A 27,169-nucleotide genomic window follows, 5' to 3' on the forward strand; every position below is an offset into this window, starting at 1 on the left:
AAATTATATCACTTTCTTAAAGACTTACTATTTCCATGGATGTCAAGAGATGGGAGCAATAAAACAACTTTCCATTACCTGAATACCATCACCTTTTAATTGGAAAGAGGTTTGCAGTACAATCACTTTACTTCACAGAAAACTAAACTACAATGATCACTGGTGTCTCGGGCTCAGCAAAGCTCCCATTAGAAAACTAATCAAATTCAGGTACTCAACCAGCAAAGTTTAGCAAAATGTCAGTTTGACCATTAAGATTCTGCATGTCTTAATTTGAGAATCTCACCAAATCACTAGAAGATGCAAAACTTGGAATATTTACAAAAGGTCAAAATGCAGAACAGTTTTTCATTACATTTCTCTAGAAAATTTTCTCATACAGAAATAATCCATGAAAAAAAATTCTTAACTCTGATGGCATATTTTAAAATCCTAACTCTTTAACTGCTGTGCTGTTAAGTCTGCTGAGCTGTTTTATGCTGCAGTATTATCATATTCTGTCATTCATAGCAGGACTGTGATATTTCATTCCTACTTTTGTAAAGATATATTCTTCCACATTCCACAGAAAAATATCAAGTAAAACTTGATTGCTAACTACACCTATTATATATTTAATGTACAGTATCTTCAACTGGCATCACTTATTTCTGCTCAATCTGGTTGTAAGAAATAAGTACTTCTGGAAAGTAAAGTATTTCAAAGTGATACAGATCAACACTATTCTGGCAGCAACAATTACATTATTATGCTTTCCTGTTGCAATATTTGACAAAACTGATTTTTTGGTGTGTTATTCAAAAAAAAAAAAAACACCACAAAATTGAGCAGTCAGCAATAGAATAGAAGCAAGTTCTACCTTGTAAAATGAAAGCATAAAATAAGGGCCAGCCTTAAATACATTCATACCTGAAATAAAGAAACAAAATGTACTTAGTTATTTTTAAATTAGAATGCTTAAATTGGAAAAAGAAAAACTGAACACATCCATACTTGATTGTACTCCCTATAGCAATCCATAATTAAACTTAACATGGGGAACTCCCATTCCTCAGAACCATAAAGGCGGTCTTTGACTTGCAATCACAAATGAGACCACAGCCTCTGTTGTTAAGTGATGGGTCATTAAATGAACCACACCTAACCACACCTAATGAACCCAAGTAATTCGAGGCCCAACCCATTCAGCGGGACACATGCTTGACCTTGTATTTCTCTCGGAGCAGTGGATTTGTGATCTTGGTCTGAGGGGGAGCGACATCATACCCCTGTCGTGGTCAGACCACTGCCTACTGAGGCTCGACTTCCGGAGGCCAAACCCCCACTGTAGGGAGGAGGAACCAACCAGGTGGTTCCGCCCCAGGCGTCTTATGGAACCGTCAAGGTTCCAGACAGAGCTTGGGGTTATTCCTGACACTTTCGCCCACAGTCCGGTGGAGACTCTGGCTGCTGCGTGGCACTCGGCAGCGTCGGAGGCCCTCGACCGGATTGCGCCACTGCGGCTCCTCCGAGGCGGCGGATCCCGGAGACCCCCTTGGTTCACCGAGGAGCTCCGGGAGATGAAGCGCCGGAGGAGATGCCTAGAGCACCGTTGGAGGTCCGATAAGTCTGAATCGAACCGAGCAATGGTAACCACCTGCACCAGGGAATACACCAGGGCACTTAGGGCAGCAAAAAGATCTCACATAGCCACCCTGGTTGCATCCGCTGAGTCCCGTCCAGCCGCCCTGTTTAGGATAACCCGCTCCCTATTGAACAAAAGGGAGGCGGGGGAACCCTTGCAGGGCAGAGCTGAAGAATATGCCCAATTCTTAGCGGACAAAATTGCTCGGTTTCGGTCGGACTTGGACTCCACACCCGCAGTTCCAGCCGAGGCACAGGGGGACCAAGTAGAACAGCTCTGGGTTGAGTTTCAGGATGTTACCCCCGGGGATGTGGACAAGGCCATGAGAGCTGTAAGTACCTCCACCTGTGTTCTGGATCCGTGTCCCTCATGGCTGGTTACTAACTGCAGTGAGGTGACACGAGGCTGGATCCAGGCGGTTGTAACCGCCTCCCTTCGGGAGGGGAACTTCCCCGCCGCACTGAAAGCGGCGGTGGTAAGACCCCTCCTGAAGAAACCATCCTTGGATCCAGCTGTTCTTAATAGCTATCATCCAGTCTCCAACCTTCCCTTCTTGGGGAAGGTTGTTGAGAAGGTGGTGGCCTTCCAGCTCCAACGGTCCTTGGAGGAAGCAAACTATCTAGACCCCTTCCAGTCAGGCTTCAGACCCGGTTACAGCACAGAAACCGCTTTGGTCGCATTGATTGATGATCTCTGGAGAGCCAGAGATGAAGGACATTCCTCCATCCTGGTCCTCCTTGACCTCTCAGCGGCTTTCGATACCATCGACCATGGTATCCTTCTGCGACGACTGCGGGAGGTGGGAGGCACCGTGCTACGGTGGTTCTCCTCCTACCTCTCGGACAGGTCGCAGTCGGTGTTAGTGGGGGGGCAGAGATCGTCCCCTAGGCCCCTAAATTTTGGGGTGCCTCAGGGCTCGGTCTTATCCCCCCTACTATTCAACATCTACATGAAACCGCTGGGAGAGATCATCCGCAGGCACGGGATTAGATACCATCAATATGCGGACGATACTCAATTGTATCTGTCCGCCCCGTGCCAACTCAATGAAGCGGTAGACGTGATGAGCCGGGGCCTTGAGGCCGTTATGGACTGGATGAGGGTTAACAAGCTTGTGCTCAACCCGGAAAAGACCGAGTGGCTGTTGTGTTTTCCTCCCAAAGATTTGACTAATATTCCACCACTCAGGCTGGGGGGTCAAATTTTATACCCCTCAGAGAGGGTTCGCAACTTGGGAGTCCTCCTGGATCCACAGCTGTCATTTGACCACCACTTAACGGCTGTGACCAGGGGGGCATTCGCCCAGGTTCGCCTGGTGCGCCAGTTGCGACCCTACCTGAATCGGGAGGCTCTCACAACAGTCACTCGGGCCCTTGTGACCTCTAGGCTGGAATACTGCAATGTGCTCTACATGGGGCTGCCCTTGAGGAGCATCCGGCGACTTCAGCTAGTGCAGAACGCAGCCGCGCGAGTGATTGCGGGTGCACCTCGATTCACCCGCATAACACCTATCCTCCGCGAGCTGCGCTGGCTACCTGTCGATCTCCAGATGCGCTTCAAGGTGCTATTAGTCACCCATAAAGCCCTACATGGCAGTGGATCTGGATACTTGAGAGACCGCCTTCTGCCAATTACATCCCTGCGACCAATAAGATCCCATAGATTAGGCCTCCTCCGCATCCCATCGGCCAGCCAGTGTCGGCTGGCAACTACAAGGAGGAGGGCCTTCTCAGCAGTAGCCCCGACCCTTTGGAACGAGCTCCCCGTGGAGATTCGTACCCTCTCCACCGTCCAAGCCTTCCGCATAGCCTTGAAGAACTGGCTCGCCCGTCAGGCCTGGGGATAAGGATAGCTACCCCTCCCGAATGATGAATGTATGTTGCCTACTATTTTATTATATGTTTTTATCTTAATGTCTGTATTCCCCCTTCCCGGTTTTGTGTGAGCCGCCCTGAGTCCCCTCAGGGAAAAGGGCGGCCTACAAATACTAATAAAACTATAAAAAAAAAAAAAAACACCTGATTTTACAATCTTTTTTGCTCAGACCCATAAGCCAATCACTGCTGTCATTAAGCAAATCACATGGTTCAGCAAATCTGGATTCTTCTCCTGTTGACTTTGCTTGTTGGGAGTCCCCTGGAAAGGTTGCAATAATGTTACTCTGGGATACTGCAACCACAAGCACTCAAATTTTGATTATGTGACCATGGGGAAGCTGCAACAATCGTAAGTCACTCCAAGCAGTAGTTAAACAAATAGTCATAGATTGATAGATCATAGATTCCATTCTCATTCTCATTCTCATTCTCTCTCTCTCTCTCTCTCTCTCTCTCCCTCTCTCTCTCTCTCACACACACACACACTTCTCCAGTCTCTCTAGAGCAGTGGGTCTCAACGTTCCTAATGCCGCGACCCTTTAATACAGCTCCTCATGATGTGGTGACCCCAACCATAAAATTATTTTATGTTTTCCGTATTTTTTTTGAAAATATGTGTTTTCCGATGGTCTTAGGCGACCCCTGTGAAAGGGACGTTTGACCCCCAAAGGGGTCCTGATCCACAGGTTGAGAACCACTGTTCTAGAGGTAGTTTAGCAAGCCAATTCTGCAAGACATTCACTGAACACATAACAGAATTGTTGCAGAAAAGAACTCTGAAATTAAAAAAAAATCAATAGATAATTTTTACAAACTCAACAAAACCGTTATCTTCCCAGACAAAAATATTGTTGAACATATTACAGCAGAAAGATGTTCTATATTTAAGACCATAATTAAATGCATCTTGTTTTAAATCTGTAGAAATTATTTCAAACTAGGGCAGCACAGGAAAATTCTGATAATTTTATTTACTTTTTTTTAAAAAAATCTGCCTTTATTATTTTATCAAATAACTCAAGGCAGCAAACATATCCAACACACCTTCTTCTCCTATTTTCCTTGCAGCATTCTTGTGAGGTGAGTTGGGCGCACTTATTTTTTCTCTAAAGAAAAAATGAATAGTCACGAGATATGTATAAATATAGTTTGCATATGTTCTTCATACTACTATAGTTAGTAGTGCCCAGAATGACTGTGTAACATTAACTTTTCTTGGAATTCATTTCCTTCTTAGAAGATATATTTCTTTAACTTTCTGAGATAGGATGCATCTACTTATAGATTGTCTTACAAAGTCACAAATATATGAGTCCAATTGTACCTTATGTGGTATAGTTGTTGACAATAATTATACTTTCACCTTTCTCAAACCTGTACCAACTCAGATAACAATTAGAAAACAAATGTTTGTGAATCTAGACCAATTCGATCACACAGGTTAGGTCTCCTCTGGATTCCATCTGCCAGCCAATGTCGGCTGGCGACTTCCCAGGGGAGAGCCTTCTCTGTTGCAGCGCCAGCCCTCTGGAACGATCTCCCCGTGGAGATCCGGACCCTTACTACCCTCCCGGCCTTCCGCAAAGCTGTTAAGTCCTGGCTGCTCCAGCAGGCCGGGGGGCTCTCGAAATATCCAGCCCCCTGGAAATTGTGACTGTTGTATATTTTAATATGTTGTTTGTGTATTATCCCCCCTCCCTTGTTTTATTGTAAGCCGCCCGGAGTCCTTCGGGAGTGGGCGGCATACAAATCAATAAAACTATAACTATACCTAACTATCTTTGCTTCTATTCTAGGTCAGTATCTCTTTAATGCTGTAAAGAAAAAAGAAACCTATATAAATAAATTTGATTAGAAATCCAAAACAAGTAAATTAACCAAAATATCAACACACAAGTAGAATGGTTGAAATCATATTTATTTATTTAATTATTTATTATTTCTTAAATGACTTAATTTTTAAATTAATAATACTAATTTCAGTAAATTTAATAAAATTGTGTTAAAAAAGATTGATAATGAGGAAAAAAAGCAGTCAACACTATTTCAGGAATGAAGGGGGTTATATCACCAAGAGGAGAACTATTGTTGGGGGGATTTTTTTTTAGATGAGGTGGATAACAACTATTTTCTGAATTGGACTGTGTCAAGATGAAATTTAAAACTTTTTGCCCCTCCCACTCAGAATGGCTGGGAAGAAGACCCAATTTAATCTCTTTAATGTTTAAAAAGATTGCTTTTTCACCACAGCTATTAGCAACATGGAAACAATTATCTTGATTATCATACAATCATGAGGGGAAAGACAAAATTAAAGCCTTTTCTCAATATTAGGAGCATAATATTATTTGGAAGAAAGACATTAACCTCACACTTTCAAGATAACCATGATTGCAGAAAAAACTGCCTTTAATCCAGCCCTTCACTTGCAATCCCAATAATTATTACTTGATCTGTTCACTGTAGTCCTTCAAACAATGTAATTTATTTGAAATAAAGGAAGTCCACACTTAGTTAATAATATATTTGAACTGCTGGATTATGTCCCTCCTTACACTTTACAACAAGGGTATTTAACTCACATCCTTTAAACTAATGGCATATTAACCCTCTTAGAGCAAGGCTGACTTTAATACAGATATCAGAGGCAAATGGACTTTGAAGAAGAAAGATAAAACAATATTGACTCTTTGGAATTTTGGTAATGTTGAAGTACCTGAGAATATCTAGAAATCGTATCTAGAAAAGTCAATTAAATAAATAGATGCATCATCAAACAATTCAGTCAAGACACAAATGATCAGCTCTATGGAGAACTCTATAATGCTGGCAAAGGTGAAGGAAAAGGAAGACCAACCAAGCAGTAGGGTAAATTGATTCCATTAGTGGTGATGGGTACACCACAGGAAGACCTAAAGAACCAGGCTGGCTGCAGATAACCATGAAGACAATCAATCTATATGGTTGCTAAGAGTTAACCAACTGCTTTTCAATATTACTGGCCAAGTGCTCTTTTAACATCTTCATAAATGACTTAGATGAAGGGACTGAAGGGGCACTCTGATGATCTAGAGATTTATATGATCTAGTGTTTCTTAAAGATATGGATGGATGGATGGATAGATAGATATAGTACAATATGTATTTTGAATTATTTGATATTTTTTCAATTCTGGCCTTGATTGCATTAGTTTGAATAATTTGTGCTTGAACAGCAAAAATCAAGTCTTCAAGGTTTATATTTAAATGTCCCAGGTGTAAGCCATTGATGAGTGTTATCTTTATTCAATTTTCCTTGATCTTCTATTAAATTAACCATGCAATGCTTTTCCTTGCCAGCACATTGTTTGTATTCTTATTATATTATTTTGACATTCATGTTTTCTTTGTTATACTTACAATATGTTGCTTTCTGTACATTTGATGAACTGGTTCCTGTATGTTTAGTAAGTTATTGTTGTTATTTCTACTATTACAACAAATTATCTAATTTATACCATGGTACTTAGGTTTGGTACCAAGAGTTTTTTCTATACAGCAGGCTATGAAGTACATTATGAGATCTCATTCTTATACATCTCAGTGATAGAAAGTAGGCTATGTACCTCTCTAGAAGGTGCCAGTTTGCCAAACTATGATAAATAGAAATTATGTGATGCCGAACAACAAAGATGGACCAGTGTATCCTGTCTTTTGGCAATGGAGAACATTCCTGGAAATATTCAGGTGAATTCTGGTTTCTGCTTCCAAGGAATCGGTTGACTTCCAAATTTTAGGTATGATTTTTATAAGTATGGGAGAGAGAGCTATCCAGATATAACAACTGAAAATTGTCAGCTTTATAAAGGTCTGTCACTACCTGCTTTGCATCTTTTCTGAACTATGCTTCCTGATTAAAAAAATATCAATATTCTGGTTTAAAAAAACAACAATCAGACAGCACTCCATTTTCTAAGTTGAATGATTTCAAATATGTGCAGTATATGTTTGATCCTCAGACTAAATGACACTTCTTAAGGTACCCTTCTTTCTTTGAAACACCTAATAAATATTCCTTGACAGTTGAAAGTATTTTCAAATTCTGAGCTTAGACAACGAAGGAAACTATTTTTTAAGACCATGTATTTCTACATTCTTCCTTCTCAGCAAACCCCATAGTTTTATGCAAAACATTCAGCGGAAAGAGATGGAAATAACAGCTGAAGTCTAAAGTCTAAAGACTACTATCGAAGTGCACGTGAAGCGAACTGGTAGGAACGCCAGTAGGAATCCACCACTGATGCATTCATATACCTATGAATGTATGCATAATGTTGTATGGAAAACCCATACTGTGATACAAAATCTGAAGACAAAACAAAAACAACATTATTTCTTTTCAATTTTAGGAAAAATAAAGATAGAATATTAACTATAGACAATTGATTTTTAAAAAGCAAGTATGATATTAAAGACTTTGAAGGATCAGTTTGTGAAATTATATTACATATTCAGTGGTATTAGCCAGCATATTAGCAATAATTTATCACATACATTTCCAAAGAACCAGCAACAACAGATAGTCCTTAATTTATGACAGCAATTGGGAATGGAATTTTCATCATTAAGCAACGTTATCACATAAAGCATGATAGCAGTGCTTATTGAAAGCAATCCCTGCAATCCCTGTTGTTGTCCTTAACTAAATATTGTTGTTGGGCCAATTTCTGCCAGCTTCCTACAACCAAAGTCATCAAGGAAGTTAGTACAAAGTTGGAAGTCCTAGGCGTGCAGGCAGGTAAGTGGCTTCTGGTAAGTGGACAGGGAGGAAAGGATGTTTTCAAGAGATACTACACAGGGTGGGGAGCATGCACAAGGATATATGAGAGGTACAGCATGGGTTGGGTGTTTGAGAGGCACCACATGGGTCCAGGAAGGTCTGTGAGGATACAAAGGATGCACAAGAGGCATTGTGTGGATTGGCAAGATGCACCATATGGGTTGGTGAGAATGTGCAAGGGAGTGCATGAGAGGCAGTACATGGGTTGATGAAGATGTTGGAGGTGTGCAAGAGGTGTGAGGATTGGGGAGGGTGTGTGTGTGGTCAGTGCAGGTGCAGAGGGGCTGGGAGAGGGTGTATAGGTAGGCAAGACTTACTTCAGTAACATGTGAATTTCCCCCAGTGACTTTCTCAAATCTTCTAAATACTTACATTTTGGTCTGAGACTATCATGGTATTGATAAATAAATAAGAACCTCAATAGAAAACAAGTGTCTAAAAGTACAACCAAGAACTACAGAAGACATTTTCAATTCCCACCTCAACACCAACCCTTTTTGAAGCTTGAAGTTTAGACAAGTTTGCTTTTCTTTTTCCTTGAGATTCCTGTTTAAAATGATTAACCACGAATAAATATACAAATGTTAATTACAATATGAAGGATTTTAGGATAGGAAGCTTAATTATGTAATTACATGCGATGCTCAAGCACATCAGTGATTAACACATGCAAATTCCTAATACAAGCTTATCCATGAAAACAGAAATTTCACAATGTAAACAAGAACAAAAACTACCCTAAGCAATGCAAGAATAATTATTTGTCAGAAATGCAATCAATAACTCAATCAGTCATGTGGCTCCAGCTAACATAATGAATGAATCACCCAAAATATAAATCCTAGGTGATACTAAATAAAATGACATGATGATCCTTCCCTCTGGATAATAAAGCAGCAGAGCAAGAATTCTTACATTGCAATATTTCATTTGCATGCATTGTAATGGCATTGCTACTAGATTCCATTATATTAATCCCCCCTTTGAGCTATGCATACTCTGAAGACAGGCTAATAGTTGTGACTAAAAGCCCCCTGTTTACAGGGGATAACAATAAGATTAAAAGAATGCACAGCTACATGTTAAATTTTATTTATTCATTTTTATATTCAATTAACTTACATGTTGAATGTTCTTTATATTTAAATTTTAAGGCCTCAAGTTTTGCTCACCGAATGACATATATCACAAAATACTATAGGAAAGTAGCAACAGAAAAAATAAACTATCAGTCAAGATTGATGAATTGTCATGTGCAAGGTCTGTTAATGCTTTGGCAGCATTAAAGAGCATCTCTAGTAGACATTCTTGTAAAGTTTGCAGTGTTTTAATCGGATCTCAGTAAGATATTAACATGAATGGATAAAAAGAATGTATGGATACAGGAAATTCCTGAGTTACGACAGTTCATTTAGTGACTGTTAGAAGTTAGGACATAACCCCAAGTATTTATACGACACAGTCAGAAATTATGAAAGTTGCAGCACCACTGCAGTTGTTCACACGAATGACTGCAGAGGCTTTGCAACATTTGCCCTGCCTATTCCCCCTCCCTCAAGCACTAGGTCTGTGGCTACTCTCCATGCAAAGATCTAGCAAGCCTTTGGTTTCCTGGTCTACTGTGCTGCTTCAGCACACCCCTCCCGGGCTCCGTTCTCATCAGCAAAGGCTTTTTGCAAAAATGACTGGAGCCTATAGGGACGCGGTATGTCTTCCCTATAGGCTTTAGTAAGCCTTTGCTTAAGGCACAAATGCGGCAGAGAGGCTGGAAAGGAGGCTGGAAAGGAGGCTGGAAAGGTGACAGCACCGTTGATCTACGTAAGGTAAGTGACCTGGTCAGTAGGATGGTGGTAGTAAGCATGAGATATCTCAGTAGGTCAGGAAAAACATTACCCCCCCCTTCCATGGCCTTCCCCACCCTGAGATATCTCGTGCATTTAACGACTTGCACATTCAATTAGTGAATGAATGGACAAAAGCAGGGAGTGATCACGTTCAAGTTACATGATTCACTCCTACAAATCCTTGTATTACAAATGTAATTGGCAGACTCCATTATATTCGTAACTCAAGGACTACCTGTACTAATTATTACTTTTTATCCCTCTGTGGCTATATTTGATGAACAAGAACCAATATCTTATGGCATAATCATACTTACATAAAGCTTAAAAAAAAACCTTTTCTTGATTTTTTTAAAAAAATGCAAACCTGAAATTCAGCAGCAAATGCTTGATGGTATGCATACTACCCACTAGTGGACGTGCTAAGTATCTGTAACTGAAATGCCAAATCAAAATGGGAGTACACACTCCTCTTCAAGACCCAGCGGCCAAGGAGGAGGCAGCAAAGGAGATATTCTTGTGGCCAGAAGTTCCCATTCATTCCTAGCTACTCAGCAATTTTCAAGACTGATACGGTTGGTCTAGAATTCTATTCCATTACTTTTCAACATTAGTGTAACTCTTGTCCTGCAGCAAGTTGTCTTGTGGTAAGTATGCCATGGTGAGTTGTCCCACAGCAAGGTGGTTGCACAAGTTGACCATGGTGTGTTGGCTGTGGCGAATTGCCCATGGCGAGTTGGTTGTGGTGAGTTGGCCATGGTGAGTTGGTTGACCCTAATGTTTTAGGATAGTAAATTATAATTTGCTATGGGTTTCCTAAATGCAGTAACAAGGTTTTCTTTTTGTATTCAACAGTACCACTCTGTAGCTATCTAACCAAACCCAAGTGACATCTTAAAGCTAACTACAATATTAATTTAAACAATATGCCTTATATATTGTACAAATGTGCTCTGATGTATTTTCTGGCTTCTTCAGCAAGCTATTGTTGAAACAAATCTTGATTTAATCTGGGATTAACTCATCAATAAACTGCAGAGACTTTCTTTTGAAAGGACAGAAATGTAATTGTGTTTGAATATAAATGAAAAGGGAAAACCTTTACTTAAACTTCAGCAATAACCACAGAGCAGAAATGTTAAAGTCTAAAAACATCCTTTGTGTGGAAGAAATTACATCTCTTATACAGGTGAAACTCGAAAAATTAGAATATCATGCAAAAGTTCATTTATTTCAGTAATGCAACTTAAAGGGTGAAACTAATATATGAGATAAGACTTTACATGCAAAGAAAGATAGTTCAAGCCGTGATTTGTCATAATTGTGATGATTATGGCGTACAGCTCATGAAAACCCCAAATCCACCATCTCAGAAAATTAGAATATTACATGCAATCAATAAAACAAGGATTGCACATAGAACAATATCAGACTTCTGAAAAGTATAAGTATGCATATGTACTCAGTACTTGGTTTGGGCCTCTTTTGCAGCAATTACTGCCTCAAAGTGGCGTGGCATGGAAGCTATCAGCCTGTGGCACTGTTGAGGTGTTATGGAAGACCAGGATGCTTCAATAGTGGCCTTCAACTCTTCTGCATTGTTCGGTCTCATGTCTCTCATCTTTCTCTTGGCAATGCCCCATAGATTCTCTATGGAGTTCAGGTCAGGCGAGTTTGCTTGCCAATCAAGCACAGTAATCTCACAGTCATTGAACCAGGTTTTGGTGCCTTTGGCAGTGTGGGCAGCTGGAAAATGAAGTCAGCATCCCCATAAAGCACGTCTGCGGAAGGAAGCATGAAGTGCTCCAAAATCTCCAGGTAGACAGCTGCGTTGACCCTGGTCTTAATGAAGCACAGTGATCCAAAATCCTGTTGCTCAGTGGTCCAAAGTCCTCTTTTCTGATGAGAGCAACTTTTGCATCTGATTTGGAAACCAAGGACCCAGAGTATGGAGGAAGAATGGAGAGGCCAATCAAGCACAGTAATTCCAGGGTCATTGAACCAGGTTTTAGTGCTTTTGGCAAAAGTAATGAGTCTTATCTCATATATTAGTTTCACCTTTTAACTTGCATTTCTGAAATAAATGAACTTTTGCACGATATTCTAATTTTTTTGAGTTTCACATGTATAGAATACATAAATTATTAAATGAAGCAGCACCTGACACAAGGATATATCAACTTTAGTAGCATTTAATGGAATTGTACATAGAGTGTTGAACCGTGTACTGCTTGATTTGCATATATGAATTCTATGTATTCAACTTTAACAACACAAGGTACTTTTAACTTTAAATCACTGTGTGCTCTTGGAAAATGGACTTCGTGATATCCAATGAATCAGGAAGTCAGATAAAAGCATTAACAGGTTATTTATTAAGAATTAAAAGGGAGGAAATGAACATCTTATTTTAAAACCATTAAAATTAGAATGGATTTAAAAGAAACCATATATACATTAGATATCCTAGTATAATCAAAACAATAAATAAGGAAATAGAACATACAAAGTATAATAGTCCAATGAATTTACGAGTTTAACCTAAAATAAAAAGGGGGAAGCAAAAAAATAAAGTCCACTTGTTAGTGTTCAAATTTATCCTTGGCCATGCTTGATCATTTTAATTAGAACTGGGAGATGTTTAGATGAATAATAAGATGAAAGAAAATTAGGTAAAGAGGACAAGAAGAGAGGATTTCCTATTAATTCAGCAAGCATCTCAAAACTTAAAGACAAATAAGAAAATACATCCAGCTTATGAATGAGCCCCAGCACTTTGAGAGATGAAGATTTTGAACAGTATATAATGGTTAGAGATCATAGTAGATGAAAAAGTTCAGGGGAAAGAGAAAACAGGAAAAGGGATAATGGCAGAAAGTGAACACTCTCAGGGGAGAAAAATATTTACAGTTTAGGGACTTTCTATAACAATTCAGGTCTGATACACTATGGGATGACTCAGCAGTGGTATGGACCCTATCATGGTCCATAAATGTCAATGATTTTAGCATGCTTTCTTCACAAAAATGTGATCAAGAGGAACAGACAGCAATAACTGAATGGCTGACTATTTCTGATGGCAGGATTCAGCCTTCCATACCAAGAGAAAAGATGCAATGAACTTGCTTTGTATACATCCAGGTGTACACTGATGTTATCTGGTCAGGTAATGAAACATCTGCAAGCAAATAATCAAACTCAAGAAGCAACTAGGATTCCACAATTCAGCTCTGAGTTACATATATTTATTCTGTTCTGTTGGAACTTCCAAGTTTCCAAAAGTGGAAGAGAATGTAGGAGTCTGATCACACACATTCATCAACATGTTTCCATGCTACAGCAACTAGTCCAAGAGAGAAAAGGCTGAAAAGTGATTTTAATAAGTAGTTATAATATGCAAATCTTATACAGAAATATAAGGGTGGATACTAAATAAAGTAGTCTGCAGACATACATCTTTATTACCTAATCAAGCCACAAAGACTTCAGCCATCCTCTTTTTGCAAGTTTGTATTCTTCTGCATGGTTGCCTCAGTTTTTTATCTTAAAAAAGCTTTAACTACTTAAATATATTGCTGCTAGCTACACTTGATCACTTGCAATTCAGAAATGTTAATAAGCAAACCTCATCCATCTTAATAAAACTGTTAGCATGCCTGAACACAGTTTAGGAAGATAAAGTATAAGGAAGTAGAATGGGATAAAGGAGTTCTTAAAAAAAAAGCTACCCTGTGTTGGTCATTTCTGAGCCTTTTCAAATAAACTATCACTGTTAGTGAAGTACTGGAAAAACCAATGAGTGAAAGAAATACAATGAGTAATTTGTTTCAGTATAGAAAGCTAGAGCTGCAGTTAAAAATGTGTTATGTTTTTCTTCCAGATGCAGATTCTGAACACAGCTGCTTGCAACATCCTAGAAGTGACAAGTTACAAGGGTCACTTTATTCTGCCAGTTAAAACTCTGGCTTGCCTCCAGCAAAATTGGATGGCAGAAACCTTGAGACTCTCAAAACATTTCACATGGCTATCAAGAAGACCCCAGATGTGAAGCTCAGAGGAAAAGGGAATCCAGAAATGACAAAGTATTAAGAAAAAACAAACCAGCTTATTTATCGGCAGCTGGGAGTACAAAATCACAGCAATGTGAATTGAAGACCTTACACTTTTCAAGGAAGAAATGCCCATCTGGCATTGTATGTATACACATGTACTGATAGTTAATATTTTCAATAAGAAGAGGTCATGTACACTGCAATAGCTGTAAGAGAAATGGTAATGCCTCCTGATTAGAAAAGCTGCTGCTCTAATCTTTTGAAATGATGCTATTTATTACAGGTTTCCATTTGCTGGAATTAATTAAAGGCACATATCCGTATGTTGGAGAAGCTATTAGTTATCAGATTGAAAGACCCATGAAAGGGATAACCATATAAACCCCAGATTCATCAGTGTCAGACGACAGGACAGGTCCCCTTACTGAAAACATATCACTGGTCTTTCACTGAAGAATCATAGTTCCTCTCAAATGTCAATATGTCAAGTGTAGGTAATTGACCATATCCTCTATTGGTTAACACCTCCATTTACTGCTTTTGTTCCATCAGACAAGGTGATTTCTGATCCCTGCCAGCTCCTCCCTCTCTCAAAACTCTTTCCAAAGGCTTGGGAATTGTGTTTGAGATAAACTGAAACTCACCTGCCATGGAAACAGAGCTGCAGCAGGTCATTCAGACCTAGCCTTGGCTAATGAAAACCTTGCTCAAACACAAAGCCTATTAAAGGGACTAATATTATGCAACAGCCTCCCTGGGAAGACCTAATTTTCAGTACCCCATTTTCAGAATTTTATTTTTTGCAGTGTTTGGGATTTTAGTAAGAAATAGATTCCAGGAACCTGGTAAAAGCATTTTTTTTCTTTGACAACTGAAATTAACATTAAATGAAATCTGAAAGCTGTTTTCCATTGCACAGTCAAAAGCTGATAGAAGAGGAAACAGAGGTCACATAAAAGAGAAACAAGAAGAAGCAGACAGAGAAAATGTACAACAATCATTCTGATTCACTTCTAAAAATAGGAGCTATAATATACCATTACGGTTATCTTTACAAAACCAATGAGAAGAAATTCAGCAAATAAATAAATGGAAAATTAGTTAAATTAACACATGTGCCTTAAAAAGGGCCAGACATCACTCCTATTTTTGTTAGCACCAGCAAGTCTATGCTATCTTCACAGAAATGTTGGACTTAAATGTTTTTTACACCAGGGGAATTTGGACACTCCCTGCATTTAAATACTGTATAATCTAACTGGAGGAAAACCTTTATTTTTCTCATTTTTAGTATAAACTCCTAAATGGCATTTCATTCATCTAAAAAGCTCCACTCTAGGCTCAGCTGACAACTTATCCAGAAGCTGGAGCATCAGCAGCTGCAGAAAAATTGCCACAATAAACAGATTTTGAAGTGAGAAACCAAAGGCTCTGGGCTTTCAAATACATGCAGCATAAATGCTCCATACATATCCCTCTGCATTATTAATTATGCTCCATTTCTACATATAATTATCTTACAAAGCCCAGGTCAATTATACCTCTAATCTGTACCATCGCCTTAGAACAGAGGCATACAAAACATTTAGCAGATCTTAATTGGGCCTGACATTCCTATGGTACTTTTCTGTGACTTCAGAGCAGTAGGGGAAACGGCTGTGTATAAACTGAGGAGACAGGTTATGTTCATAATGATACCTTCTCGGCTACAAGGAAATTACCTGAACGCAGTTTAAAAATATAAATGAAAGAAGTCATCAATAAGTCTTTCTCCTGACTCCACTTTTTTCAGTAACCATTTTAATGCTATTCATCAGTATTCAAGTCTCTCCACAAAATCAATAGGGACAACTACATACATGGTGTTTACATGCCCATACAGGATCAGCATTTTACATTCAACCACTTTGATTTCTACCTGTTGCACTGACTTCAGGGAAAAATGAAATTGCCAATATTCAGGACTGCTATCAGTTGTAGCTGATCTATTTGGCCAATTTGCTCTGAACAGTATCACTTTGTTATCATGAGTCCCAGGAAGAAGGTCTAAGAAAAAAACTGTAAATTTAGAGTCACTGCTCAAGTATAAATCCATCCATCACGTGCGACAAAGCCATTCATTAATTTGTAGAAATTAGAAGCAAGTATGCAAGATATTCTGGGTTCTAGCACTCAAAAAGATTTGTGCATTTCTATGACCTCTGTACATGTCAAAACCACTTAATAGATACTAGTGTTTTCCTACATGGAAACATTTCTGGAAAAAGAAGCAGTCAGTCATTCAGTGTTCATTATCAATCTTCTATTTAGAAAAGCATAAAGGATAAAACACAAATTTTAAAAACACAAAATATTATAAAATAAAATTTGATAAAACATAAATAATAAGAGTTATATAAATAACCATGACTATATATTAAGGGAATTAATAGAAACAAATTATGCAGGCAATAAAACAAAATCCGGCCACATTCAAATAAAATGAATCATGCTGTCAGCTAACAATAAGTATATATAAAATAAGTATGTACAACCTGGAATTAACAAAGGGATTATAAAATATAACTGTGTATCTTTATACAATTCACAATGAATTGTGTGTGTCATATTTTCTAAAACCCCTTCATCACAAGGACAAAATCTGAAAGACTAGGGGACATTCTTAACCGTTTCATCAAGTAATGCTTTTGGGAGTGAATTAAAATGTGCTAACTATTACCATTAGATTTGGGATTAGTTATCTGATTTAGATAATTTACTGGTCTAAAATAAAGATATAGACTCTGAAGAAAATATCTCTGGGAAGAGAAAAAGTTGAATTGTTTCTATAGCCAACACCTATTTTAAAAATATAAATCTACCAAATTTTGTAATGCAATACCTATAATTCATCTTACAATAGACCATAACTGTATAAATTGTGGAACTGATGGTCTCCAAGCTGATTCAAAATTATCCACAAGAATAAAGGTACCAGACCCACATTTTTAGATTAACCATTCTAAAAATATACACAGGTAAATGTAAATATAAAATCCATGCTAATCATGCTTGCCTCACAATGAAGGACTACACTAGGGACATTTTGCACTAAAAACAGTCCTTAAAAATTTAGCTTGTACTCCCTCAAATAGGCAGCAGAGTTATAGCGTCCCAGATGGGCCCAAATAAAACACTTATGAAAGTCTGCTGAAAAATAGCAGGTGCTCTAAATAGTGGCCCCACAGAATGATCACAGGGCAGTAGCCAATTTGGGGGCATTTTGAACAGTATAATCCTAAAAGACTCCAAAATTACTATTTCCAAATATTTAAAGATTTTAATTTGCTCAATCTTATATCCATTCAGCTAAGTAGGCAGTTTAGGACATTTAGCAAACCCCAGGATCTTAATTTCAGAATAATTTATCTAATGTTTCATCTTGACAATAGTCAGATAAAGTGCACGGAGCTCATTTTAAACCAATTGGCAAGTAGCAATGCTGCATCATTCACACACAAAATATCACAATGGGTTATTGGTTAGCTTTAGAGGATGGTTTGCAAGGTTCTTTAACTTAATCACTACAGAGTTAATGTACAAATTATATCATAAGGGTGAAGGATGCAATCCTGCTTAACCCCTCTGTGAATAATGATTTCTCTGTTGTAATCTCCCTGGATACAGCAATGAACATTTAATCTCGATTTTTTATAAATTTACTCAGCAGTAGGAGCAAGCATCTATCTACAATGGAATTTTAAAATTTGCATCAATCCTTGAATCCAACTTTTGACATATTTTTTTCACCAAATGCAGTAAATGCAGACTCGAAAGCAGGAGACTATAAATTGTAGACCTGCCTTAGCTATAAAAGTGACTTTGGGTAAGTCACTCTCTATTATCCCAACTGATCTCACAAGGTTGTTGTTGGGAAAATAGGAGGAGGAAGAGGTATTGGACATGTTCTCCATCTTGAGATAGATCAATGGTTCGATTGATCAATAGATAAGAGATTCATTCCACTACTAAACAATTCTCATCATGAGAATATACCTCTTTATATTAAGCCTGCATATCAATTCTTTTCATTACATCCCATTGGTCCTTATCCTGATCTTAGTTTCAGCAAAGAAGAACTCTGCTTCCTCTTGTACCCGATAGCTTGGCAAGCCAAATGTATGCAGTTCCATTAACTGTTCTTCATAAGATTTGGTTTCCAAATCCTTTTTAGCTTGGTAATGTTTATCTGAGTCTTCTACAGTTCCTTTATGTCTGTTTAAACTGCAATGCCCAGAACTGAAGATTGTATTCCAAGTACAAACTATCTAGCACAGAGTATTATTTTTCATGATCAAAATGCAGTTATTTTGTTATACAAGTAAAGACTGCATTAGTCTATTCAGCTGCTCCAAGGCATTGCCTGTCCATGTTCATCTAGTCATCAGTCAGTCCTCCTCAATCCATGTCACGTGCATTATCACTAAGCAGAACTCTCCAATCCTGTATCTTTTTATTTTTCCTAATCAGATGCATGTCATTATATTTGTTGCAGATGAACATCATAAAATATTATTATCTGATTCATATTAGTGGAGCAATTAAACCACTACAATGAATAAATTCTTAGTGATTGACATGGCCAATCTAATAAAATGGAACTTTGAGGAACTTCAAGCCTCGGAGTCTTCTTTGGTTGGGGGTGTTACTTGGAACCCTGACATCTAGGCTAAAATTCCATAACACCTTCTGAGACTGAGTTATCACAAGAAATTCTGCCATTATAAACATCTATAAATTAGTGCAATCTCCTCTCTCAGATCCTGTCAATAATCTCAAAGTCTTCCCTATTCTTAGGAGGCACATGCAGATTCTCCATAGTTAGTCAAACATTAAATGGTAATTTAACCATATATAAAAATTGTATGTGTAGATGCATATATGTAAATATACAGTTAGTATGTATATGTATTCATACGCCACTCAGTGCTGAAAGTAAAAGGCTTTAAGAACACATGTACTTAATAATATAAACCCAATTACTTTCATGATTGGTGATCCAAATGTGCTTATAACCAATTTCCTAAACAGATAATACAATATATAATTATCATTTAAAAGGAAAAGGGTTACTAAAATGTGTAAAGATTTCTATATTGTAGTTAACTATGAAAAAATATATTTTCCTTTCTTTTCTTTCTCAAAGTCAATGAATCCTAAGTGGGAGCACAAAAACTATATAAAAAATATAGAATCCTTTGCATGTGAAAAATTTATAACATTACAAGAAAAGAAACAACATTAATATTAAAGAAATGAAAACATGATATTGGACAAAATTTATAATCAAGAATTGTCCTGGTATTTATGCATACTGAGTGAAATTTAGTAATGAAAGACAATTAATGAATTCAATATACTTATGGTAAATTTATGATTTGTTTGCTAGCATCATACAAACTAAAAATTGATGATTTACCTTTACATTCTGTCATTTGAAAGCTAACTTTTTATGAAACAATCTTACAACCATCCTAACCATAACATATTTCCATCAGGAAATTACTTACTATCTGCCTCTGTTGATGACATCAAGCAGCACAAAATTGCTGCTACCACAACAAATGTTGAGATGCTGAAGTTAGGCTTCATATTCCAAAGTAGAGAAAGTGGTCAATACATCCAGTGTCACACATGCAAATGTATTCCTGTAATCAAAGAAAAAACAAATTAATCATACCCCAAAAAGTTCCAATTTTTGAAAAAGCATTTCCCATTTCAATGAGAAAGATGCCTTATTCCACAGAACTTATGTTAACTGTAAATATTGTCTATTTACTAGGCTTTATATAGATCTTTTATAGTTCTTTATTTCTTGGTAAGAACTACAGTTCACAACCACTGGTTTTTGTAATCGTTACAGATATTTTCAGATGATATGTTTTCTCATGTAGGTAGCAGGAATGGTATCCATGCTACAAAGTGAATGGAGATATAGTATTTACAGATAGTTCTGGAGGATGAACAACTGCAATTTTTAAATCAATAGGAACAATGATATGTAAAGAAATGACAAGAATTATACTGAACCAAGCAAATGATATGCTGTTTAAATATATTGCTCCCCACTATCATTTGTCCATAGTGAAAGGTATATGGATATCCAGTTTTCTAATACATGACAAATAGTTTTGAAAGGATTGAAAATCAATGAAATAGAAGAGTACAATGTCTTACCCATGAGACTGAGCTCTGGAAAGTCATTTTATTTCTCCCATTAATTATTTTAAAGATGAAATAGGGTTTAATCACAGATCACTAGATCATAGATATCTTTGTAAAATATGGTTTTTGCAGGTATGGCCAATTAACTATCTACTAGCAATATTTATCTTCAGATAATAATAACAAAATTTTGCACAGATGACAAGTGAATCTTCAGCAGTAACTATTCAGTACATCTGAAATATACTTCCACATTTTATGATACTCTCCGAAAATAAATTCAATTTTGATCTTCAGTCAAACAGATTTGTGATTTTCTTTCAGCATCAAGATGGCTATAACATCTACTAAAAAACAACTAATGAACTGCATGTTACCTAAATGTCATTTCCTAGTTCTGCTCTCTCAAACACCATTTATTGCTTTATATGTAAGCTCTAGAAGTATGTGTTTTATTCAATTTAATTTAGATCTATCAACTACAGCTTTAATAGCAGATTAAAATTTACTCTCCACAAATTAGTCAGTGGAGCTAAGATTGAAGACTATCATATACGCCTCACAAATATTCTGGCACTTTCTTCCTTGTGGTAAATTTAATTTAATATAATTTCTAAAGGATCCTACCTTAACCAAGCAAAGTTTTTTTTAACACATGGTAAGTTCTGAACATTAGACCAACTATATATTTTTCCTCCACTGTTGGCTAAAAGCTTCCATTTTGTTAATAGATTTTAAAAATTAAAACTGCATTCACAAAGGTAGAAAGGATCCCTTGGCATTCAGCATCAACAATATTGGGCTAAATCAGGGGTTGGCAACCTTAAACACCCAAAGAGCCATTTGGACTTGTTTCCCACAGAAAAGAAAACACCAGGAGCCACAAAATCTGGATGGCCATGAACAACTCGACGTCACTCACTCACACCCAGTCATATGACCCTCAGCCCTGCCTAGCCCCACCTCACCCCTCCTAGCCCCCTCTTGTCATCCTGGCCTCTGCTTGCTTCCCATCTCAAAGGCCTCAACATATCTATAGTTCTGTAAAAATGTTGTCTCTCTCTCCCCTCCCCCATCTATCTCAGTCTGATTCTCCAGCGCCTCATCTCTAGCTGAGTCTCGCTGCCCAACAGACTGCAGCAGGAAATGGCGGGTGGCTACTTTATTAATATGAATTTTTATGCTTTGCATTTATAGTTTTTATATAGTTTTAATCTCATTGTTGTGTGCCACCCAGAGTCACCTTTGGTGAGCTGAATGGCTATTTAGATTTGATAAATACTTTCTAAAATCTAAGGCTAACTCTGGGAGTAAATTGCTTTCTGCAGCCAGTCTCATCAGGATCTAAGGCAAAAATATTCAGAAGGACCCAAAAGCCAATGTAGCGTCTATAAAAGCATTTGCAGGACTGAACTATTCATATAAAACCTGGATGAGGTTGCATCATCTTACAAGATATTCAAATACCTGAAAGGGAGAGGATATAAACCCTCCAACAGCAAAGCCCATAAAAATCCTGATCTTGAATGAGGCATAGAGGCAACTTGTGAAAATGATAAACTGCGCATTTCTTGCTGGGTCTTGCGGGTGCTTCTTCCAGCCCTTGTAGGTGCTGGATACACCTTGGGCGCTCAGGAAGACATGTGAGCTGCTCTCTACCCAGAGTCACTGGCTCAACCCACATTGCAGCTGACACCGCTGCTGTTGCCAGGGGCAAGTGGGAGGGTCACATTGCAGCCCTGCATTGTAATGGGCTCCGGGAGGAGGGGATCTTATCTCCCCTATTGGGAAGCACGCTAAATTTCACTGTGCTGTGCAAGTCGCTGCAAAAGCAGCGGGCAGGCCATGGAGGTGGCAACAGTTCCGAGCCCAAAGTGGCTTACAGCCCCGAGCCCAAAGTGGGGGGAGGTGAGGGCTGCCTTGAGCACAAATGTACTACGACAAAGCCGGAATGCTGTTGCCGTGCAAAGGCATGTACAGGGGCGCTTCATGCCAGCTCTGGAATATGAAGCAAGTTTCCATCCCCTGCCATCACCCTTACCTTCTCAAGCTAGGTGGTGTGACTAGGAGAGGAGGGATGTGGCCATCCAGTGGTGGGATCAGCCGACAGGGAGCCACAGCAGAGGGCTGAAAGAGCCACATGCGGCTCCAGAGCTGTGGGCTGCTGATCCCTGGACTAGATAGATTGCTCACTAAAGCAGTCTATTAAGTAATATATCTTCTAAAAGCACAGTATGATAGATTCCAATGATAATTGTTAGTTTTCATTCTGCTTTCAATTCTTCTGGATTACCAATTATGCAAAAGATATATAATTAAAAATATAGTAATCAATCAATATTAATTCTCTTAATATATTAAGGAAGCTATCATAGTTGAAAAAGTATTTAGTAACAAACAAAAAATATGCACAAGTTTGTTTGAAATTCTACCAACCTTTTGCTAAACAAAAAAATTGAACAGATTTGAGAACTTTTGAATCATTTTAAAAACCTCACAAAGATGAAAATGGAAAAAATATGTAGAAACTATTTGTTTATTTAAACAAAGTAGAAGAAATAGAAAGACCGTTGGCTTACCTGAATGGTCATTCTCTAGGTGCTGCGGAGTGTCTAAGCATGGGTTAACTTCAGCTTGCTGCCCAAGGAACTGAGTTTTAAAATTGATCTTGGTTGCCTCAGAGGCTCAGTTTCGAAAAACGAAGGAGATTCCATAGTCCATAACTCAAACCAGTCCAAGTCCAAGACATAAAGTGAAAACACACCTCGCGGCCCCACCTCAAGGGTGGGTTCGGACACTCTGCAGTGCCTAGAGAATGACCATTCAGGTAAGCCAACGGTCTTTCTCCTAAGCGCTGCTTGCAGTGTCCAAGCACGGGACATGCCAAAGCTATGTCGAAGTCGGGAGGGAAGAAGAACTGTCCGGGGCTGCGGTGCTCGCCATGACTCTCTGCAAAACTCTCCTCCCAAATGATGCCTCACTGGAGGCGAATGTGTCAAGTTTGTAGTTTCGTATGAATGAAGACGGACCAGACCACGTAGCAGCACGGCAAATTTCCTCAATTGGCGCTTGAGTAGCCCAAGCAGCCGAAGTTGCTGCGCTCCTCGTAGAATGTGCGGTAATATGAGGAGGAACCGGCCTGGCCTGAGTCTCATAAGCCATTTTTATACTTGCTCTGAGCCAGCGTCCAATGGTGGAGGATGTGACCTTCTTTCCCATGGAAGCAGGTTGGAGTGAGACAAATAACACTTCCGACTTACAAAAGGGAGCAGTCCGCTTCATGTAAATGCGTACCACACGCCGAATGTCCAACTTGTGCCACGTTACCTCTCTCTGGTGCCTGAGCCGCAGACAGAAGTCCGGAAGTATCACCTCCTGCGCTCTGTGGAAAACAGTGTTGATCTTTGGGATGAAAGCAGGATCCAACCGTAAGATGACTCTATCGGAGTGGAAGATGCATAGGTCACCTCTAACCGACAAGGCAGCCAACTCCGATATCCTGCGGGCCGAGGTGATGGCAACCAGAAAGGCAGTTTTTAGGGTCAGGTGGCGCAGGCGCACCATCCGCAATGGCTCAAAGGGGGGCACGGCAAGCGCCTGTAGTACAACAGTCAAGTCCCAGGTGGGGTACCTGTGGATGGTGGGTGGGCAGATATTGGACGCCCCTTTCAGGAAACCCTAAACCTGGGGATGTCTAGAAAGTGATAACTGAGAGTCAGTGGACAGAATGGTGCCCAAGGCAGCCACCTGTCGACGGAGAGTGTTGGGCACGAGGCCCTTGTCCAAACCGTCCTGCAGAAAGTCCAGGACTTGTGGGATGGTCGCGGACGAAGCACTTATTTGACAGTTGAGGCACTAACGTGAGAAGCACGACCAGGTCGCTTCGTAAATTCTGATGGTGGAGGGTCGCCTAGACGCTTGAATAGTCTGGATGACTCTGTCAGAAAAACAGTGAAGCCTCAGGAGATCCCCCTCAAGTGCCAGACGGCCAACTGCAGCCACTGGGGCTCCGGGTGTTGAACGGCCCACTGGCTGAGGGAGATTTGCTCCTGAGGTATGAGCCATGGCCGGGATACCGACAAACTGACCAGGTCGGCGAACCAAGTCCTCCTCGGCCAGTGTGGAGCTACTAGCAACACCTCCGCCCCCTCCTCCAGGATCTTTCGGATCTTTCTGCCCCGGGACAGTGGAACCTGGTGAAATACCGGGGAGGTGCGTATTGGTCGGTGAGATGAACAGGTCGACCACTGGATGGCTGAACCTCCGTGACAGCTGGCAGAATAGTCTCGGGTGCAGCCTCCACTCCGAGTTCTGGATGGTGGTTCTGCTTAACCAGTCTGCTGCTACGTTGTCTACGCTGGAGATGTGGTCTGCCCGAATTGAGTGTCTCTCTGCCCAGCGACCCAGAGCTTCCGCTTCCGACATCAGAGCCAGGGACCGCGTGCCGCCCTCATGGTTGATGTAAGCTTTGGCGGCTATGTTGTCGGTCAGAATCAGTACATCGCGGCCCCTGACCTGATCGAGGAAATGATGCAGGGCTAGTCTGGCCGCCCGAAGCTCTAGCCAATTGATGTTGTGGGCGAGCTCCGTCTGCGACCATCTGCCCTGGGCCACTGAGGTCTCTAGGTGAGCACCCCAGCCAAAGAGGCTGGCGTCTGTGGTTATTATTCGGCACTCCGGTTCCCTGAAGCAAATGCCCATGAGGAGGGCCTCTAACTGCCACCATCTGACAGAATGGAGGACCTTTGAAGGGACCCGTATCACCCATCTGGAGTTGCTGGCCTTGCGTCTCTGGAGAGGGAGCAGGAACCACTGCCGTTCTTGCGTGTGTAACCGTGCCCACGGTACCACCGAAATGCACAACACCAGCTTCCCCATCAGCTAAGAGAGGGAGACGATTGACGCTGGCCCGGATGCTCCTCACCAGGGCCCTGATGCTGTCCACTCTCTCCTGCGTGAGGAAGACTTGGCAGGTCTCGGAGTCGATGACCGTTCTGAGGTGCTGGATTCTGCAGGTCGGGTTCAGGAGACTTTTGGCAAGGTTGACTGAGAACCCGTGGAGCTGCAGGACCCTGATGGTGGTGTTCAAGACCTTCTGGGCTTGCTCCCTGGACGATGAGTGGATAAGGATGTCATCCAGGTAGCATTCCAATCTCACTGGAAGAGACCGGAGACGTGCAGCGACAGCGGCCAGCAGCTTGGTGAATGTCCGCGGGGCCGACAAGAGGCCGAAGGGGAGGGCCTTGTACTGGAAATGGCGATCGGCAAACTGGAACCTCAAGAACTTGCGATGCGCCGGGTGTATCGGAACATGCAGGTATGCTTCTTTCAGGTCGATCGAAGTCAGCAGATCGCCCTGTCTGATGCAGCCCAGGATGGTCTGGAAGGACTGCATCTTGAAGCATTTGTACACTAGATGTTTGTTCAGCTTCTTGAGGTCCAGAATCGCCCTCACCCCACCTGATGACTTGGGGACCAGAAAAAGGATGGAGTAAAACCCCCTGCATTCTTGACCCCTGGGGACTTCCTCTATGGCCGCTATCTCCAGAAGATGGTCTATCTCTGCCCTCATAAGTTGAAGCAGACCTGGGGATGGGGCAGTAGAGGAAGGTTCTTGGGGGAAGGGACAGGAACTCGAGTCAACCCGTGATGGACCATGTTCCTGACCCAACTGTCCATCGTGGTCTCCTCCCACTGGGCGGCATAAAACTGGAGGCTGCCGCCTATGGGGGGGAGTCCTGTGACTGTCACTTAGATTTCCGAAAGGGTTAGTTGGAGTAACCCCCTCGGAATGGCTTGCGGTACCCTTGCTGTCTGCCCCTGTCCCTAAACGAGGACCTGTCCTGGAGCGGTCCTGAGGTGGAATGTAGGCACCACTGGTCTGCTGGAGGAGGTAGAGGGCTCGTTGTTACGAAAGGAATTCTTACGAAAGGACTAACCCTTACACTCCTGCTTCTTGGTGACTGGGGGAAGAACCTTGCATTTATCTTTGGACTGTATCAGGAACGGGTCCAAGGCCTCCCCAAAAAGCTTTCCCCCTTTGAAGGGAACGGAAGCCACCTTCCACTTTGCCTTCACATCTGCTTGCCAATGGCGAAGCCACAGCAGGCGCCTCGAGATGACATTCGAGGCCAGGGCCCTAGATGAAAATTTGGTGGCCGTGAGAGAGGCATCAGAGGAGTACTCCATGGCAGCAATAATCTTATTGACGTTCTGCCTGGTCCTGGAGTCTCCTGCCAGAAACTTTCGAAGCCAGAACAGGGCTGCCCTGCCAAAATAGGAAGAGGACGAGGAAGCCTGCATGGCCCTGGCAGTAGCCAAGTGGGTCTTGTGAGCTGCAGATTCCGCCCTCTTGTCCTCTGCCTTAAGCCCTTCCAGCAAGTCAGTGGGAAGGGAAGAGGGAGAAGTGAGGGACACGATAGGGTTGTCCACCTGGGGGAGCTTCAGCAGCTCCTCCAATGGGGCCTCCATAGTATAAAGCTTCCTGTCCATCCCACTAGGATTTGCCATGGACCCTGGCTGGGCCCTTTGCCATTGAATAATATCCAGGAACAATTGAGGGGCCAGAACTAAATCCAGGGGCGGAGGCACTTCCTTAAACAAGCCTGTGCCAGGATCTTGGGGCCCTATCTATGGTCACGCCAGTGTCCTGTTCAGACGGAGCTTTGGCCACAGGGGCCAGAAGGCCCGTCTGGGGCCCCGCTGCCCGGGCCTTGGTGAGAATGGCTGTGAACATAGCGGGGTTGAAA

The 27,169-nt window shown here is 40.7% G+C and overlaps 1 protein-coding gene across 9 annotated transcripts in view; it reads right to left on the reverse strand.

Moving 5' to 3' along the window:
* Nucleotides 1-27,169, reverse strand: part of PTPRF (protein tyrosine phosphatase receptor type F) — a 624,376-nt gene that overhangs the window by 352,204 nt on the left and 245,003 nt on the right. For all 9 annotated transcript variants that reach the window (XM_087719818.1, XM_087719825.1, XM_087719822.1 and 6 more), the window contains exon 3: nt 19,766-19,903. In XM_087719818.1, the coding sequence (XP_087575944.1) occupies nt 19,766-19,847 (82 nt within the window). In that variant the 5' untranslated portion in view covers nt 19,848-19,903. The remainder of the gene's footprint in view (nt 1-19,765; nt 19,904-27,169) is intronic.

The sequence above is a fragment of the Thamnophis sirtalis genome, unplaced genomic scaffold (assembly GCF_051295495.1).
Source record: "Thamnophis sirtalis isolate CommonGarterSnake01/CBP01778 unplaced genomic scaffold, rThaSir2_p1.2 scaffold_7, whole genome shotgun sequence".
Taxonomy (NCBI): Eukaryota; Metazoa; Chordata; class Lepidosauria; order Squamata; family Natricidae; genus Thamnophis; species Thamnophis sirtalis.